The sequence below is a fragment of the Vombatus ursinus genome, unplaced genomic scaffold, assembly GCF_900497805.2.
Source record: "Vombatus ursinus unplaced genomic scaffold, bare-nosed wombat genome assembly UNPS02014798.1, whole genome shotgun sequence".
Lineage (NCBI taxonomy): Eukaryota > Metazoa > Chordata > Mammalia > Diprotodontia > Vombatidae > Vombatus > Vombatus ursinus.
Genome location: NW_020954576.1, coordinates 43,202,056 through 43,218,020, shown reverse-complemented (window position 1 = coordinate 43,218,020; position 15,965 = coordinate 43,202,056). Strand labels below are relative to the sequence as shown.

The 15,965-nt window shown below is 41.6% G+C and overlaps 1 protein-coding gene across 1 annotated transcript in view; it reads left to right on the top strand.

Annotated features, from left to right (window-relative positions):
- The window catches only part of UTP25 (UTP25 small subunit processor component), a 40,943-nt gene that overhangs the window by 1,779 nt on the left and 23,199 nt on the right, over window positions 1-15,965 (top strand). Inside the window, exons 2-8 of the mRNA XM_027870715.1 lie at window positions 73-112; window positions 1,731-1,980; window positions 3,253-3,450; window positions 5,001-5,089; window positions 5,803-6,216; window positions 11,985-12,204; window positions 15,499-15,701. Of these exons, the coding sequence (XP_027726516.1) occupies window positions 73-112; window positions 1,731-1,980; window positions 3,253-3,450; window positions 5,001-5,089; window positions 5,803-6,216; window positions 11,985-12,204; window positions 15,499-15,701 (1,414 nt within the window). The remainder of the gene's footprint in view (window positions 1-72; window positions 113-1,730; window positions 1,981-3,252; window positions 3,451-5,000; window positions 5,090-5,802; window positions 6,217-11,984; window positions 12,205-15,498; window positions 15,702-15,965) is intronic.

Genomic DNA, 15,965 nt, shown 5'->3' with positions numbered 1-15,965 from the left:
CACTTCCCTCCTTTTTCATCCCCCTCATTTGTTGATAATTGTTGGAATCTTATATCAGCTGTCTTTTTACAGGGTTTCTGGAAAAGAAGCAAAGCCTCAAATCTGCAAGCTGGTAATGCTCTTTAATTTTTTTTTATAAGTATAAGCTTGGTTATGGGCATTTTTGTTTGTTTGCTTGTTATTTTAATGATTACATAGCAGGGATTGATGTAGTTTGGCCTTGTTCATCCACATGAGAAAGACCAACTGGATGAGTAATGTCTGATGCCCAGATTTCTACATATAGTTGGTTGACTACCCAATAGAGCTTGTCCAAAATTATATATGTATTTGGGCTGACTGTACAAATAACCAAGAGAAGAGGATTGGCCTACATTGCTTTCAGTAAATTACAAAGTTCTTTTACTGACCCCCATGTTTTCCATGAAATCAAAGACTCTTTTTTAAAAATCCTAACATTTTACCAGTATCTCTGAATTGCAACCAGACATGGAACATTACTCCAAAGGACATTACATGCTTCCAGAGAATTAAATATTAGTATCACACAGGTGGCAAGGGAGAGGTGCATGGAAGGCGTGAGCAGACAACCACATCTGACTAATGCAGAACTCTAGAGAAGAGCAGGTGATACCCTTCAGGTCATCTGTTCTTAAGAGATAGAGAAGGTGGATGGGCTGTGGCAAGAGCTAGGGATGATAGTTGACAGTCAGAGTGTTCTACTAGGGTCCTTGAGATGTCATGAGAAAGTGAAGAATGCACCTACCATGTTGGGTGCACTTTCTGTGGTGAACTCTTGGAAGAACATGGACGTGAGTTTTATAGGATGGACAACCATGGTGGGTGGAGATCTACATTGTTGGAGGGAATTTTCAAGCAGTGAGATCATAGGTTCATGTGAATGTGGAAATGCATATGTGATACTAAAGAGAACTAAAGTACAAAGACTCCTTCAGTTTTTTGAGATTGGTTTTGAAACCACCCCATATGGCCTGGCAGGTCCTCTAAAAAGCAGTGGATCTGCTTCCTGACCACTGGCCTCATTTATAAAATAAAAGAAGATTATTTTATATATAAATAATAGAAGAAGACGAAAATAGAGAAGACAGGGGTGTGTGTGTGTGTGTTGGATTTTGAACTAGAATTCTTTTGTTGTAATATAATTTCTTTCCCTTGAATACTGCTTTAAATAAGCAGGCCATTATCTGGGGCATGGGAATTTTAGTCTGAATGAGATTTATTTGACATATACTTTGAGCCAGTTTTACCTCCTTAGCTTAGGAAAAATGTGATGCTGGAAGGCTCCCAGCTCTTCAGATTAGTAATTTTGCAGAGGGTTTGGTTCTGGGTTAAGTGAATTCAGGATGGTCTCACCCATAGGAGAGTGCCAGTAGCTAGGCCTAAACCTGTTACACTGGTCTTTCAGATCAGTTTTTGGCCTAGTGTGGGATTGTATGAGATAACAGTGAAAACAATGTCATTTTGTTTCTTATCAGAAGAGACTCTTTGAAAAAACAGTAGACCTCTTGCCTCAGCTCTCTTAGGTCCAATTCTGTAACTTGGGACAAGTCTCTAAACTTCAGTTTCCTCAGTTGTAAAATAAGGGTAATATTTACATTACCTGCCTCATGGGGGCATCCTGCAGAAGATTTCATAATCCTCAGTGTGATTGTTGTGACTTATAATTACTGTTTTTGATGTTTTTAAAATTGTTTCATTTTTCCTTTTAGTCAGAGAATTCAGATCATTCGAGTTCAGAAAGTGATTCAGACAGCGAATCAGAAAAGGTCTCTGAATACCACAAGTTACTTGCCACCCTGAAGAATGTTTCAGAGGAGGAGGAAGATGAAGAGGAAGGAGAGAGTGCTGTAGAAGAAGAGGCAGAAGTGGAGAGTGAAGGAGACCATAGAGACAGCAGTTTGGAGAAGGAGGAAGAAGAGGAGGAGGAGGAGGGGGAGGAACGGGAAGGAAAGAGGGGAGGTAGGTAGCTCTGAGTGGGTCAAAGTCTGTCAGCCCTGGGGACCCTGGTGTGCAGAGACCTAGCCTGTGTGCCGATAGGTTGGACCCGAGGATGAATATAGGGCATGCAGGATGTAGAGGAAGGAAGTCTTGTCCTGGGGAGCTACCATTTTAGTAGGGGAGGGGGGAAACCTCCAGGTTAGAGAAGAACACACAGTCAGAAAAAGAAGTTAAAACTCATGTTAAGAAACATTTGAAATATGAACTCACCTAGTGTAAAAGTGTGCGACATTTATCAAAGGGGTCCTAGGTGCTTAGAGATAGCTGGAATTGGTTGTGGACAGCTTCATAGGTTAGGTGAGTATTCATGCCTGAAAGAATTTTGGTTTCACTCAAATATCTATGTGACTTCGTACTTTGTGTCCTAGTGCTTGTTTTCTTAACTGTCCAAGGTTTTACATTTCCCATTTTCCATTATCTTGGGTGTCATATCATTCATTTGAGGAAAGTGATTATCTGCACAGGGCTATCTCTTGAGTTTTTGGATACATATCCATTACCCTTAGTGTGCTAGGGATTTGTGCATCTTGCTTTCTGCACCTGGGTCTCCTCAGTCAGTTAGCAAACATTTATTAAGTATTCCTAGGCCCTGGGGAGACAAAAACAGAAATGAATAATCTTTGCTCTTGAGGAGCTTGTGTGCTGTCCTCAAAAAAATCCATTAAGAGGATGAGTTCTTAGCCATCTTCTGAATTCATACTGTCAGTCAATACGCATTTATTAAATGCTTACTGTGTGCCAGGCACTGAAAATGCAAATAAAAGCAAAAACATCATTCCTGTACTCAAGGAACTCACATTGTAGTGGGGGAAGCAATATGCAGATTTCTTGGTATGTACAAGATATATACAGAGTACATGGGTGGTAATCAAAGAAAGAAGGCACTAGCAGTGGAGGGGGGCGGTGAGAGTACAGAACTGGGAAAGGCTTCCTTCAAAAGGCAGGATTTGAACTGAGCCTTGAAGAGGTGGAGGGAGAGCCTGCACAGTGTGGGGGACGGTCAGTGTAAAGGATCACAGATGGGTGGAGGGGACCAGAGTGTAAGAGTAGGAAGGGGCCAGATTGTGAATGGCCTTCAGAGCCAAACAAAGGGGCATACTTTTGGTCCTGAAGATCATAGGGAGCCACTAGAGTGTATTAAGTGGGGAGAGTGATGAGGTTGACATGGTCAGTGAGGTCAAGCGGTCTCAATCATCAGGGATTTTGAGTTTTTGTTTTAATATCTTACAATAGGAAAAGAGGCTGATGTGGCCCTGTCTGACGCAGAGGATAAAGATGGGGAAGCACTTTCCCGACCGAGAGCTGCTGAGGACGAGTTCACAGATAGGAAACATGAATCAGAATTCAGCCTGGAAACCAATTTCCTAGAGGAGGAGGGTGGAGACCACAGGGCCCTTCAGAAGGACGTCTCGGCTGTGAAAGCCTCAGAAGGTGAGAACTGAATGCCCTGGCCTTTGGCAGCAGAGATGAGTGGGTGCCATCAGGGAAGGTGAGCATGGCACGGACAGGAGACTCCCTACTGCCGGGCCAGGTGGCTGTGAGCTTCTCGAAGGCTACCTCTTTTCTTCCTGACCTGTATTCACTGAAATGGGGCGCTCTTTGTGAGGAAGCTTCTTCCACCAATGCACATCAGCAACTCTTCTGTAATTTGTGGCCCTATGAGTTACAGGTGCCCCCCCGAGGGGGAATGAGGCTTCTTCAGAGTCACAGAGCCAGGATGTGTCAAGACTTGGGACTTGAACCCAGGTCACTTTGCCTCTCCAAGGCAGGCTCTCTGACTGCTCTGCTTCACGATGATAGCTCTGTAGCACTTATAGGCACAGCCTGAAACCCAGAGGAGTCAGCTGCCCTAAGGTATTTGGCATGGCCTGTGGATGGCTAAATAGAACATTGGAAACACGTGGGCCATGGAAACATAGCAGGGCCACAGTCTGGGGAATCATAGGATTTGGAGTAGGAGGCAGCCTTAGAGATAACCTAGGACCACTGCCCCCCTTATTTAGCGCATTGGGAAACTGTGCCCTAGTCCCCCACACAGTAAAAGGCAGGACTAGGATTCGAAGCCAGGGCCTCTAACCCCAGATCTAGTATTCTTTCCATGTGTTATGTCACCTCAGTGTCTTTCTAACTCATTCTGTTTTTGCTGAGGCGGTTCTGGACTCAGTGACTTAGAGCAGCAGACTCACGCTTATGTTTCATATTCTTTTAAAATTCATATCACCCCTGTGTTTATATTACTACTACTATTGCTGCTGCTGCTCTGGCTGCCACCTCCTGAATCTTTACTTCTCTTCACAAAGATTCTTTAACCTGATTAGTCAGAACAGAGGGCTGCATGATATGCAGGCTGCTGGATTTAACCTTGCAGCTTTGAAATCCCTGGTTTAGAACATGGTGTGAATTAGAGTGAAGTCACAAATTCTGTCCTTTGTGGGCCATTTCCTGTTGCCATTTTGCACATCCTCATTCTATAGCAACCCTATTCATTCTGGCCAGCCATCTGCCAAGAGGAGAGGTTGTTTGTCTAGTAGTTCAAAGAGTTTGGTGGGTGACCAAGGCATCCTAGCCATCCAAAACTATAAACAGCGCCCCTCCTGCAAGTGGGCCGCTGGTAGTTGTATTTGTCAGCTGAAGGCATATTTGTTTTGGGAAACTATGAACCTGTTATAGTCACAATAACTGATTTAAAAGTTTATCAGGTGTTTTACATACATGATCTCCTTTGAGCCTCTCGACAGTCCTGTGAGGTAGGTATTAGAGTTACTATTGTGTCCATTTTACAGATGAGGAAACTAAAGCTCAAGAGAGGCTTAATGATTTATCTGTGGTCTCTCAGCCACTAAGTGTCAGAGGCAGGATTTGAACACAGGTCTTCCTGGCTCCCAAGTCCAGTGTTCTCCTGCTGTGTCTCCACTGTCACTATGACCTACTGGTATTTATTAATTTCTCAAGTGTACTGATGATGAATGTTTCTGCACCAGATCCATTTCTACAACATATGAATAAAGAACTGAAAGAAAAAGACATCCAGGGTGTCAGCACAAACCCCAAAATTACCCAGCAACTAAACGTAAGTACTGCTGCCTATTGAAACTATTAGCTAAGACACACTTGACATGAACCTGTGCAGGCTTCTACTTTCAGAGTTTACATCTAGTGACCTATGAATTTTAACATCACATTGACAGCTCACAGTATCAAAGAGCTAGTTGTCATAGTTGAAACATCACTAGTGGGTTTGGAAGAGGGCACGGTTAAAGAAGGTGTCATTAGAAAGTTCTGGCCATCTCCCTGATTTAGGGAACCTGGGAATGAAGGCTCCCTGCATGGATGTACTGTCCCGTATTTGTGTCAAAGGTGGACCTGGGAAAATCTTCTCCTAACCAGCACCTCTCTCCTCACCCCACTTTGTCCCTCGGGGTGAGAACAGTCTGGTTGACTTCCTTTGCCTTCTGCTATGTATCCCCTGTCAGTGAACACAAGATCATTCCTACCATCCTCCTCAGCTCCTAGTTCTGAACTGTGTATTCTTTTACATCTGTGCATTTCCATCTTTACATTGAATGTTTGTAATAGTTATTTGAAATAAGTTTAGCTCCAGCCTATTTGAATATAGGAGTTTCTTCTCTTTCTTACTCCCTTCATTGATGCTACAATGAAGAGCTAACTTTAGAATAGAGGAACCATGATGTAGTATAGAATGGAGAGCCAGCCTTGAAACCAGGATGACTTATCTAGGCAGAGTTTGGTCCTAACACAACTGTTGTCTTCTTTTTTCCTCAGTGGTCAACTCTGGGTCAACTCGTGTTTTCAACCCAGTTTCATACGCTGGAGACTTTTAAGCCTCCAAAGGACATTGACTTGATGACACTCCATCTCCAGAAGCCCTTGGATTCCACATGGTCCAAAATAAACGGCCAATTCCTCTCTGGCCCCCCAAAACCAAATGGACCCTTCTCCCCTCTACAGAAAGAGCTCTTCTCAGTTATGAACTCATATCGGGACTTGTTGTACCCAGAAAGGACAGCACTGGGGAATGGGGAAGAGATCCGTCATGTGTACTGCCTTCATGCCATGAACCATGTTCTCAAAGCCAATTCCCAGGTGCTCAGCAATAATAGCAAACGCCGAGATAAGAAACCAAGGGCAGGTGATGATGACGATGCCTTCAGGGACCAGGGGCTCACTCGACCCAAGGTAAGAGGAAGCAGATTGGCCCAGCCTCCTAGAGGAATGCATTAGGACTTCTTCTTTAAGTAGATTTTTATTGCTATCTTCTGTTTTTACATTACCTACATTTCCCCCTCTATCCATCTCCATACCCCATCCCAGATAGTCATCTCTTATCTAACATAATCACTTCAAAAATTCATTATTTGTTTTTTAATATTCTTTTCAAAAATTTTGGGTTCCAAATTCTCTATCACCCCTCTCCAACTCCCTTAGAAGGCAAGCAATATGATATCGATTATACATGTGAAATCGTGCAAAACATATTTCTATATTAGCCATATTGCAAAAAAAAAAAGCAAGAAAAATAAAGAAAGTGAGAAAATTATATTTCAGTTTGCATTCAGAGTTCATCAGTTCTCTCTCTGGAGGTAGATTGCATTTTTTTCATTATGAATCCTTTGGAATTGTCGGATCATTGAATGAATCAGATTAGCTAAGTCTTTCACAGTTCATCATCCTTGCAATATTACTGTTACTGTATAGTAATCTTTAATGAGCTTTTGTGCCTCTTTTTCTAAGTTGTTGATTCTCCTGCATCACTCTCATTTCTTTCCCCAATTTTTCCTCTACCACTCTTATCTTTCTTTTAAGCCTTCCAAGAATTCTTGTTGGCCTTGTGTCCAATTAGCAGTTTTTTCTTTGAGGTTTTGCTTGTAGCTCTTTTCATACTGTTTTCTTCTTCTGTGTTTGTGTCTTAGTCTTCCCTGCAATCATATTAGCTTTTTAAAGACAAGTTCTTTTTTTTCTTTCTTTTATTTTGTTTTTCTTTTTCTTTCTTTTTTCTTTTTTCTTTTTTTTTGGCTATTTGCTAATTTTTCTAGCCTATTTCTTCACTTTGACCTTTAAATGTTAAATTTCTGCTCATCTAGAGGTTGGGGAGGCACTGTGCCAAGCTTCAGGCTTTTTTGTGCTGCTATTTTCAGAACTAGTTCTGGGGATCTGAAAGTTTTTGGTGCTTTCAAGGTGGGGTATGGTTACTGTTCTCTTGGTCTGTGCTTTAGTCTTTAGCCAGGAAGGGCCCTTGCTTCCCTACAGCCGAAAGTACTAGTGCTCTTTTTGGCCCAGGAACTGTGACCAGGACCCCTGTTCTCTTGTGACTGATTATAGGCACCCCTCTTCACTCTTGAACTTTGACCCAGAACTGCTCAGGGGCAATAGAGTTGCCAGTCATCACCAGCTACATCCAATGCCCGCAAAGGGTCCACTTTAATCTCTTTCTGACCAGTTTTCCAACCCCCTTACTGCCTCTGGGCTAAGAGCTCCCAAAGCTGCTGCTGCTGCCTTCACCCCTGCTGCTGCCTCTAAGGCCCACCACTGGTGTTGCCTCCCATAACATAAAAGAGAAAAAAAATTTAGCAAAACCAATTAACACATCAAAAAAGGCTAACATTTTTCTGCAGCATTCCCAAACTTGTGGATGCTCACTTCTGCAAAGGAACGAAGGAGGTATCTTCTTATAGATCTTTTTGGGGGCCTAGCTGAGTCATGTGCCAGATATGGGACATTACTGGGTCAGACCAGAAGTTCTTACAGTACCCAGCTCAGTGTTTTGTGTCTGACACTGCTAACATGGCATGTTCTGGGAGAGTGAATTCATGGCCTCCATGATGCCACATAGAAATGGAAAAGATGGACTTTGAATTTTGCTTCCTCCTTACCTTCAGTAATCCTGTATAAATCATTTCTCTAAATTGGAGACTGTTAGAGCTTTCTGAGAATGTAAAAGGTCATCTAGCCCAGCCTTCTCATTTCACTAGTGATTATCACTCTGAGTAATTTAAAGCAGACCAGCACATCAGCAGATGCACAGTGTGACTTTGGGGCCTTTGTGGTACCACCTTCTGAGGGCACAAGGCTGGAGAGAAGTTAAGCCTGGCCTGCTGTCACCCATACAGTTTGTAGCAGAGATAGGCCCATAGCCCAGATCTCCTGCCTTCTCCAGCCCAGTCTTTCCCTTATACCAAGCTCACCCAAACACAATTTATTTTTTATTTATTTATTTTTAAAATTAATATATTTTTAGTTTTCAACAGTCACTTCCATACATTTTTGAGTTTTAAATTTTTCTCCTCCTCCCTTCCCCCCTGCCTCCCCAAGACTGTTTGCAATCTGATATAAACTCTACATATACATTCTTATTAGACATTTTCACATTAGTCATGTTGTAAGGAAGAATTAAAACCAATAGGAAGAACCATAAGAAAGAGGAAACAAAACAGGAAAAAAAAGAGCAAACAGTATGCTTCGATCTGCATTCAAACTCCATAGTTCTTTCTTTGGATGTGGATAGCATTTTCCATCATGTGACTTTTAGAGATGTCTTAGATCCTTGCATTGCTGAGTAGGGCTAAGTCTATCCAAGTTAGTCATCACCCAATGTGGCTGTTACTGTGTACAACATTCTCCTGGTTCTGCTCACTTCACTCAGCATCACACCATACAAGTTTTTCCAGGTTTTTCTGAAGTCCTCCAACTCATCATTTCTTATAGCACAATAGTATTCCATTGCATTCATATACTACAACTTGTTCTGCCATCCCCCAATTGATGAGTATCCCTCAATTTCCAATTCTTTGCCACTGTAGCGAGAGCTGCTATAAATATTTTCGTACATGTGGGTCCTTTTCCCATTTGTATGATCTCTTTGGGATATAGCCCAGAAGTGCTGTTGCTGGGTCAACCAAATACAATTTATTGAATTCCCAAAATAGTTCTTGTTTTTATTTCTGCTAAAGATACCTCCTTCTTCAAGCTCAAAGCATTGAGCCACCTAGTGGTAATATTGGAATTTGATTAACAAGTCTGTTCACTTTCCATATTGTTTTAAGGATTTTTTTAAAAAAAAATTAGGTCATGTCTTCTCTCAGACTTTCTAGGCTTGCCATGGTGTGTGAATTTGTTAGGACAAAATAAAATAATTAAATTTATAGCCATAAAATAAAAATAAAACTTGCAGTTTTTTGTGTTAAAATTTAAAAAAAATATATCTGATATGTTTTCCTTTTGCTGCAGTCATTCTACACAGTTTGGCATTGAGTTCACAGGATTTTTATATTCTTTCATGAAAGCTCACTTCTATCACATTGGATACTCAGCGTACATTTGACAAACAATACATTTTTCCAAGCCCAACTTCAATTATAACCCATAGATTTTCAATGAGAAATAGTCAGTGAGGTGGTGTGGTGATTTGAGTTCTGGGCCTGGAGTCTGAAAAAGCTGAATTCAAATCCAGATGACTGTGTGACCATGGCTAAGTCACTTTACTTCTGTTTGCCTCAGTTTCCTCATCTATAAAATGGGATAATAATAGCATTTATTTCCCAGGGCTGTTGTGAGTATCAAATAATAACTGTAAAACATTTAGCATAGTGCCTAGCACACAGTAAGTACTATATAAATGTTTGCAATCATCATAGTTCAAGCTGGTTACCAGGCTATTGAGGAATATTTATTTCCAGTACTCCCAGGACAATTCTGCTTCTCAGCATATCAGTATATTCCAGGTTCACTGGAAGCAGAAAAATCCCCAAACTGGATTTTGAGGTGGACTTTTGAAAGTCTGATACAGATTTTCCTAGATTTTACAGGCTTCTGTACTTCTGACAATAATTTTGGTGCAGACATGAATGAAAAAGCATGTTTCATCAGTACTTTTTCCCCCAGTCTTCAGTACTTTAGTCTCTATGTTTTCTTACCTGAATAAAGAGTTTTTTCTTCATAGTAGCTGTTAAAAGCTTTCATTTTGTTTTTTAAAATACTGGTGTTCTCCCTCTTCTTGCAGTTCTAAGAAACCTTCCCTGTGCCTCTGTTTTGGACCTGATCACAACCTTTCAGTTACCAGGCTGCTCTGAAGGTCTTCACTTGTTTTCTGAGGATTACTTACGCTATTTTGCAGTAGTAGTTCAAGTTTTTGCTTTATTTTCAATCACATTTTTCTTTGATCTTCATTGCAATGGATCATGTTTTTCATTGTGAGCTTGAATGATCCTTAAAATGTTTGTCTTTCCCATGCTCTTCTGTTCTCCCTCTTCTCCCCCTTTGCCGCCACCCCAGAAAGCCTCTTTTTACCTTCCTAATAGGTTACAGAGTGGCCTACTTATTGTCCCCCACAAAGGACTTTCCGTCACCCATCTCCATGCTTTGCACAGGCTGTTCCCCTTCTTACCTTCACCTCTTGGAATCCTTGGGTTTCTTCAAAGTTCAGCTCAAACGCTGGTTTTACTAGATGAGGCCCTTTGTGATGGTCAGACCCTCTCCCTTTCTCCTCTCTCCTCCCCACTCCCATTACCTCGTATATATTTTCCTATGTATGTATGTATGTTCTTTCCCAGTAGAGTATAAGTTCCTTGAGGGCAAAGAAAACCTCACTTTTGTTTATTTCTCCAGTGCCCGACATGAGGCCTGCCGTATAGTGGAGGCCTAACAAACGTGTGTTGTTTGATTGCTAGCTCAGAAGTAGGAGGTAGGGAGCCTCTGAAGCACATTTATGCTAAGGGGAGTTGCTTAAAGGGAAAAGCCAGTTTATTCAGGTGATTGCATGGGTGCTTCAAAAAGATACTGTATTAGTTAGCAGATATTTATTAAATTTGTTCTGTGCGTGCAGCACTCTAGTTCCTCTTGGTAAAATTCTAGAAAAGTTATTTGCTTTAAGCAATAGATGTCTCCAAATAAGTTACACATAAATTGAGTTTGCATCACTTTCCATTTTCTCATTTGGCCGTGTTCTGATTTCAATGTTTTATCTTGATTTCTGGGGGAAATTGCACCTACCAAGCTGTATTATTTTAAGGAACCATGCGTTCATTCTTTTGTAATGATATAAATTAATCACCCATTACCACACAGTTTGTCTGTTGTATGAGTCCTGCCGATCATGCCCTTGAGGTGTCTTGGAGTGTGCACCCCTATAGTAAGGGGCATTGCCATCTCCATTAAAGTACTTCCCCAGGATGTGCTTCAACAGATTCCCTGGGGATGTCATTAAAAGGGACTGTTTTGGGAGAAAAAAATAACCATTTCTCCATGAAGACCTCTCCCGAAGAAGACATTGGCCTCTTACGACATATGCAGAGGGAAAGAATTGTGGAGTTAAGTGCTTGCTTGTGGAATAGTTATTTGATTTAATTTCAGTTTCTTAAAACATTTATTTATATAAATCTATTGAATTTTATATCACTTTAATTTCCAAATATGTTTTTCTCCTCTCTTCCTGGCTAGCCAACCCTTATAGCAAAATTAAGGAAAAAAAACCAAGATAGGAATTAAAAGGCAATGTAGCAAAACCAATCAACTGTGTCTGACAGTACATATGGTGTTTCCCACCCAAAGTCCCCTTGGGTAAAGAATGGAGTAAGGTACATTTTCTTATCTTATCAAGCTTATCTATCTTTATCAATCTTTTTTTTTTTCAATGAATAAGTATTTTCTCTCCCTACTATCCCTAGCCCTTGGGGAAAAGAATGAAAAACAGAATCCCTATAGTAAATATGCACGGTCAAGTAAAACGAATTCCCCCGTTGGCCGTGTCCATAATCAGACTTGGGGTCTGTCACTCTGAAATTGTACCAATCCCCTCATCATTTCCAATGTGGAAACTGGGTCTCAGCCAAGCCAGGTGATTTGCCTGAGGTCATACAGACAGTAAGTAGAGGAGCTGGCACAGAACCTGTGTCTGTAGATCCAGTGCTTATTTCTTCCTCTCTGCCCCATGGCCTTTTCTCCCTCTGTAGGTGTTAATTGTTGTTCCTTTCCGGGAGGCTGCTCTCAGGGTGGTACAGCTCTTCATCAGTCTCTTAGAGGCAGGAAGCAAGAAGAAAATAGATGTGAGTAACAAAAAACGGTTTAAGGGAGAATATGGGTCTGACCCGGACGAGAGACCTCCCAATCTGAAGAGGCCTGAGGATTATGACGCTGTGTTTGCTGGCAACATTGATGACCACTTCCGGATAGGTAGGTGGGAAAATCGAAACAAAATGGAACCGCCTTATTTTGTGCCCCCAACATCCCAGGTCAGATCAGATAACCTGATCATTCCTTTGCCCCTGGTAAACAGACATCTCTTTGTCATCTTTTAAAAGACCTGTCATTGATGTCTGAAAGCCAGTTCCCTCAAGTGGAACCCTCCCTCCTCACAAGAGAAAAGCTAAATAAAAGAGACCCAAAAAGCAACTACATCCATCAACAACGTAGCAGTCTGCACCCACAGCATCCAGCCTTTCTACCAAGAGGAAGGAAGTATGTTTCATCATGGCTGGGGTCCTAAGAAGAGAGATACTACCCTTGGGAAGTGCATGGTGTTATGGGGAAGATGTTTTCTAGAGAAGTCTCACTGGGGACGCTCACAGAGCACACAGGAAAGACTTAGAGATGTAACAGGAGTGCTTGAAATACCACTGGGTAAAGCCCTTTCTGTGATTGTGGGAAGAGGTTCTTAGAGAAATTGGAGTGACTAGAGCTGGTTGGCTTAGCCTGCAGAGGTTATTCATGAAGGGCCTGGAGGCCCTTCATGAATAATTAATATCATTACAAAATGGTAGGCTCCTCTTGCTCTCCCCAGTTGGCTGTAGTACTAGTACTTCTTGATGCCCCGTGCCTCTCTTTGTCAGTCCATGTCCTTCCTGCCCTGAAAAGCCACCTCAAAGACTACTTATTCTAGGAAGCCTTCCTGGGTGGAACTGGTAGCTATTTTTATTATTCTCCCTGGGATGATTATTCCTTTTTTTCCGCACTTGGAATTTCTTCAGGACTCAGCATTTTCAGTTTGTAGTGTAGACTTGCTCTGTAAATGTAGTTTCTCCTATGTATGTTCTGACTGATACAAATCTGTCTACCTGTTCTTTTCTGTCCTGATACAGTGCTCTGCATACAGGGAGTAGATACAGACTCTTTTCATGGGCTGGTGTCCATGTCCATCTAGTGATAGGTAGGACCTGCTCAGGAGGGCTTGCTGGGTAGGCAGGGACCCGGCGTTAGAGTCAGCGGGGGATGAGGGAGCCAGAGCAGCCACATGAGCAGAATCAGGAGGCCTGCAGGTTGGTTTTCAGGCCAGAAGAAAACCTATGGGGCTCTCCATTGTGCCGAACAAACAAACTTGATGGAGGAGGCAGCCATCAATTGTATTTTTGTAGTGGGAGTCCTCCCTGCAAACAAGTAAAGCCACAGGCTGAGACGTCCCGCAGTGAACCGTGCTGGCCAGGTGGATAGAGTGGCACTCATTTGCTTCAATGCTCTTTCCTCCCTGGCTCAGCAGGCAGTATGTCGAGAGCTCACTCATGGGCTGCTTGACAGGAATTGCTGTGGTGAGGGAGATGGACAGGCTCATCAGGGCAGAGGCAAGCCTGCTCTCTGCTGCATGGTAACAACCTTGGGAGGAAGGTTATTATCCTGATGCTGTCGAGAGCCTGGGTGGGGGTAGGGAACGTGTGTACAGTCATTTTAACCCAGGGAGAAAAAGGTTGTTCGTTGTTACAAGATGCTGCATGTGTCCATCTGATGCATGCAGAGTCTGAAATAATGGTTTAGTGGCATCCTGGGGCTGTGTTTTGAACCAAGATGCCTTTTTTTGTCCACAAATCCTGTTTTCATTTGTCATTATTATGGGACTTCCACTGAGCAGTGCTTGAGTTTATGCTTCCAGCTCACTGGCGAACTGTGAAGCCAGCCCTCTCCCCTTTACGAGTGTGGCTATGTATGTTCTTGCCCCCTAAGTGACCAGGGCTCTGTTTGCTTGGCTACCCAAAGAGTATAAGATTTGAAGTCAGAACATATGGGTTCAGATCCCAGCTGTGCCACTTACTACTTGTGATTTGCTCACTTTTCTGGTCCTTAGTTTCCTCATCTTTAAAATGAGGGGGTTTGAGCACTTCTCTCTTCCTTTGTAGAGGTGGGGTGATAAGAGGAATTTTGGGTAGGGAATACTGCTTTTGATGTCAGGCTTAGTTGATATCTTGGTTAGTTTTGCTGAATTGCTTTTTCACTTTTTTTTTAAATTATTATAAGGGGTGGTTCTTTGGAGGACAGAGTAGGGAGGTATATATTGAGAAATTAAAAACAAAGGATATCTTTTGAGCATTTTAAAAAAAAAAGAGGGCATTGAACTAAGCTTTCCTTCCCACTCTAAATCTATACTACTAGGAATATTTATGACTTAATATTTTTTTTTCCACTTCTGACCACACTTAATGTAAAGGACCAACTATTGACAAGAAAGTTAAGAAAGAAACACAGCCCTCCTTAATTGGTAATAAAGTTGTTAAGTATTACTTTTATTAATGGCCAGTACAGAAGATAATAAATTTAGGATGTGGCTTAATAGATAGGACACTTGGCATCTTAGACTTTTGGCCCTGCCTGGGGCCTAATTATTACATAACCTGCTGGGAAAGCCATATGCACTGTCTCCTACCTATACTGAATACTCCTGTGTGGTTCTTACCTAGTGTTTTCTGGTCTCACTTAAGAATGAGATTGTAAACAAGGTATTAAAATGGATCTAGCCTAGGTCTGCCTGGCAAGAATCATAGGGTCATTCAGTAGTATGCAGTATACAAGTCCTTGTGCAAGGTTTTAGAGACAAAAAAATGACACAGTTAGTAGTCTCATGGAACTTATATTCCATTGGGGGATTTATCTATCAGATAGAATTAGAAGAGACCTCAGACACCAGTTCTTCCAACTGTCATTTTACAGATGAAAACTGAGGCCTGTTCAAAATTAAATCGAAGTCATCTGGGTAGCAGGCATCAAAGGTGGTATTTGAACCAGTTGCTCCTACTCAGGAACCAATACTCTTTGTGCTGGGCCACAGAGAGAGAGGGTACACGTCTAAGAGCTTCCAGGAATGATACTTTTTCCAAGAAACTAACTAGTGTTTCTCTAATGATGGAAGAATTGTCCCTGTTGGCAGTGTATAACTCTACCATGGGCAATCAGGAACAGAGTTGAGTTCGGTAGCTGCTATCAGATTGCAAGGCTAAATGGAAAGTAGGAGGCTTTTATATATAAATATACCCAATATACATATTTATATATATATGTATGTATGTATTTAATATATACCCAATATACATATTTTATATATATATATGTATGTGTGTATATGTGTGTGTGTGTGTGTGTGTGTGTGTGTATATATTTAATATATACCAGGGCTTTATGAAAGGCACATTAAGATCTTCTCTTCAGCATACAAATGACTATTAAATAATGAGCCTATTAAAACATTTGTCTCCTTTTTTTGTGCAGGAGTTGCAGTTCTTCAGCGAAGCATCCGACTTTATGCTCCATTTTACTCCTCCGATATTCTCATTGCCTCCCCTCTTGGCTTGAGGACCATTATTGGTGCAGAAGGAGAAAAGAAGAGGGACTTTGACTTCTTATCTTCCATTGAGATTCTCATCATTGACCAAGTCGACATTTACCTGATGCAGAATTGGGAGCATGTCCTGGTAATAATGTCTTCTCCAAATGTGTACTGCTTAGCTTGCTTTCTGGTAAAGAGATAACAACTTGAAACCTTGCTATATATTCAAGTGAGTCTTCTTAAGGCCATTTCTAGGGGAGTAAAGAGCCTACCGGCAAAACAGTTTTTTTCCCAGAAGCCAAATTAAATTTATTCAAAGAAAGAAGAAGAAAGAAAACCCCAAACTAATCAATTCATTGAAAAAAATCTGAATTATATGTCATGTTTCACACCCCTGGAGTCCTCGAAT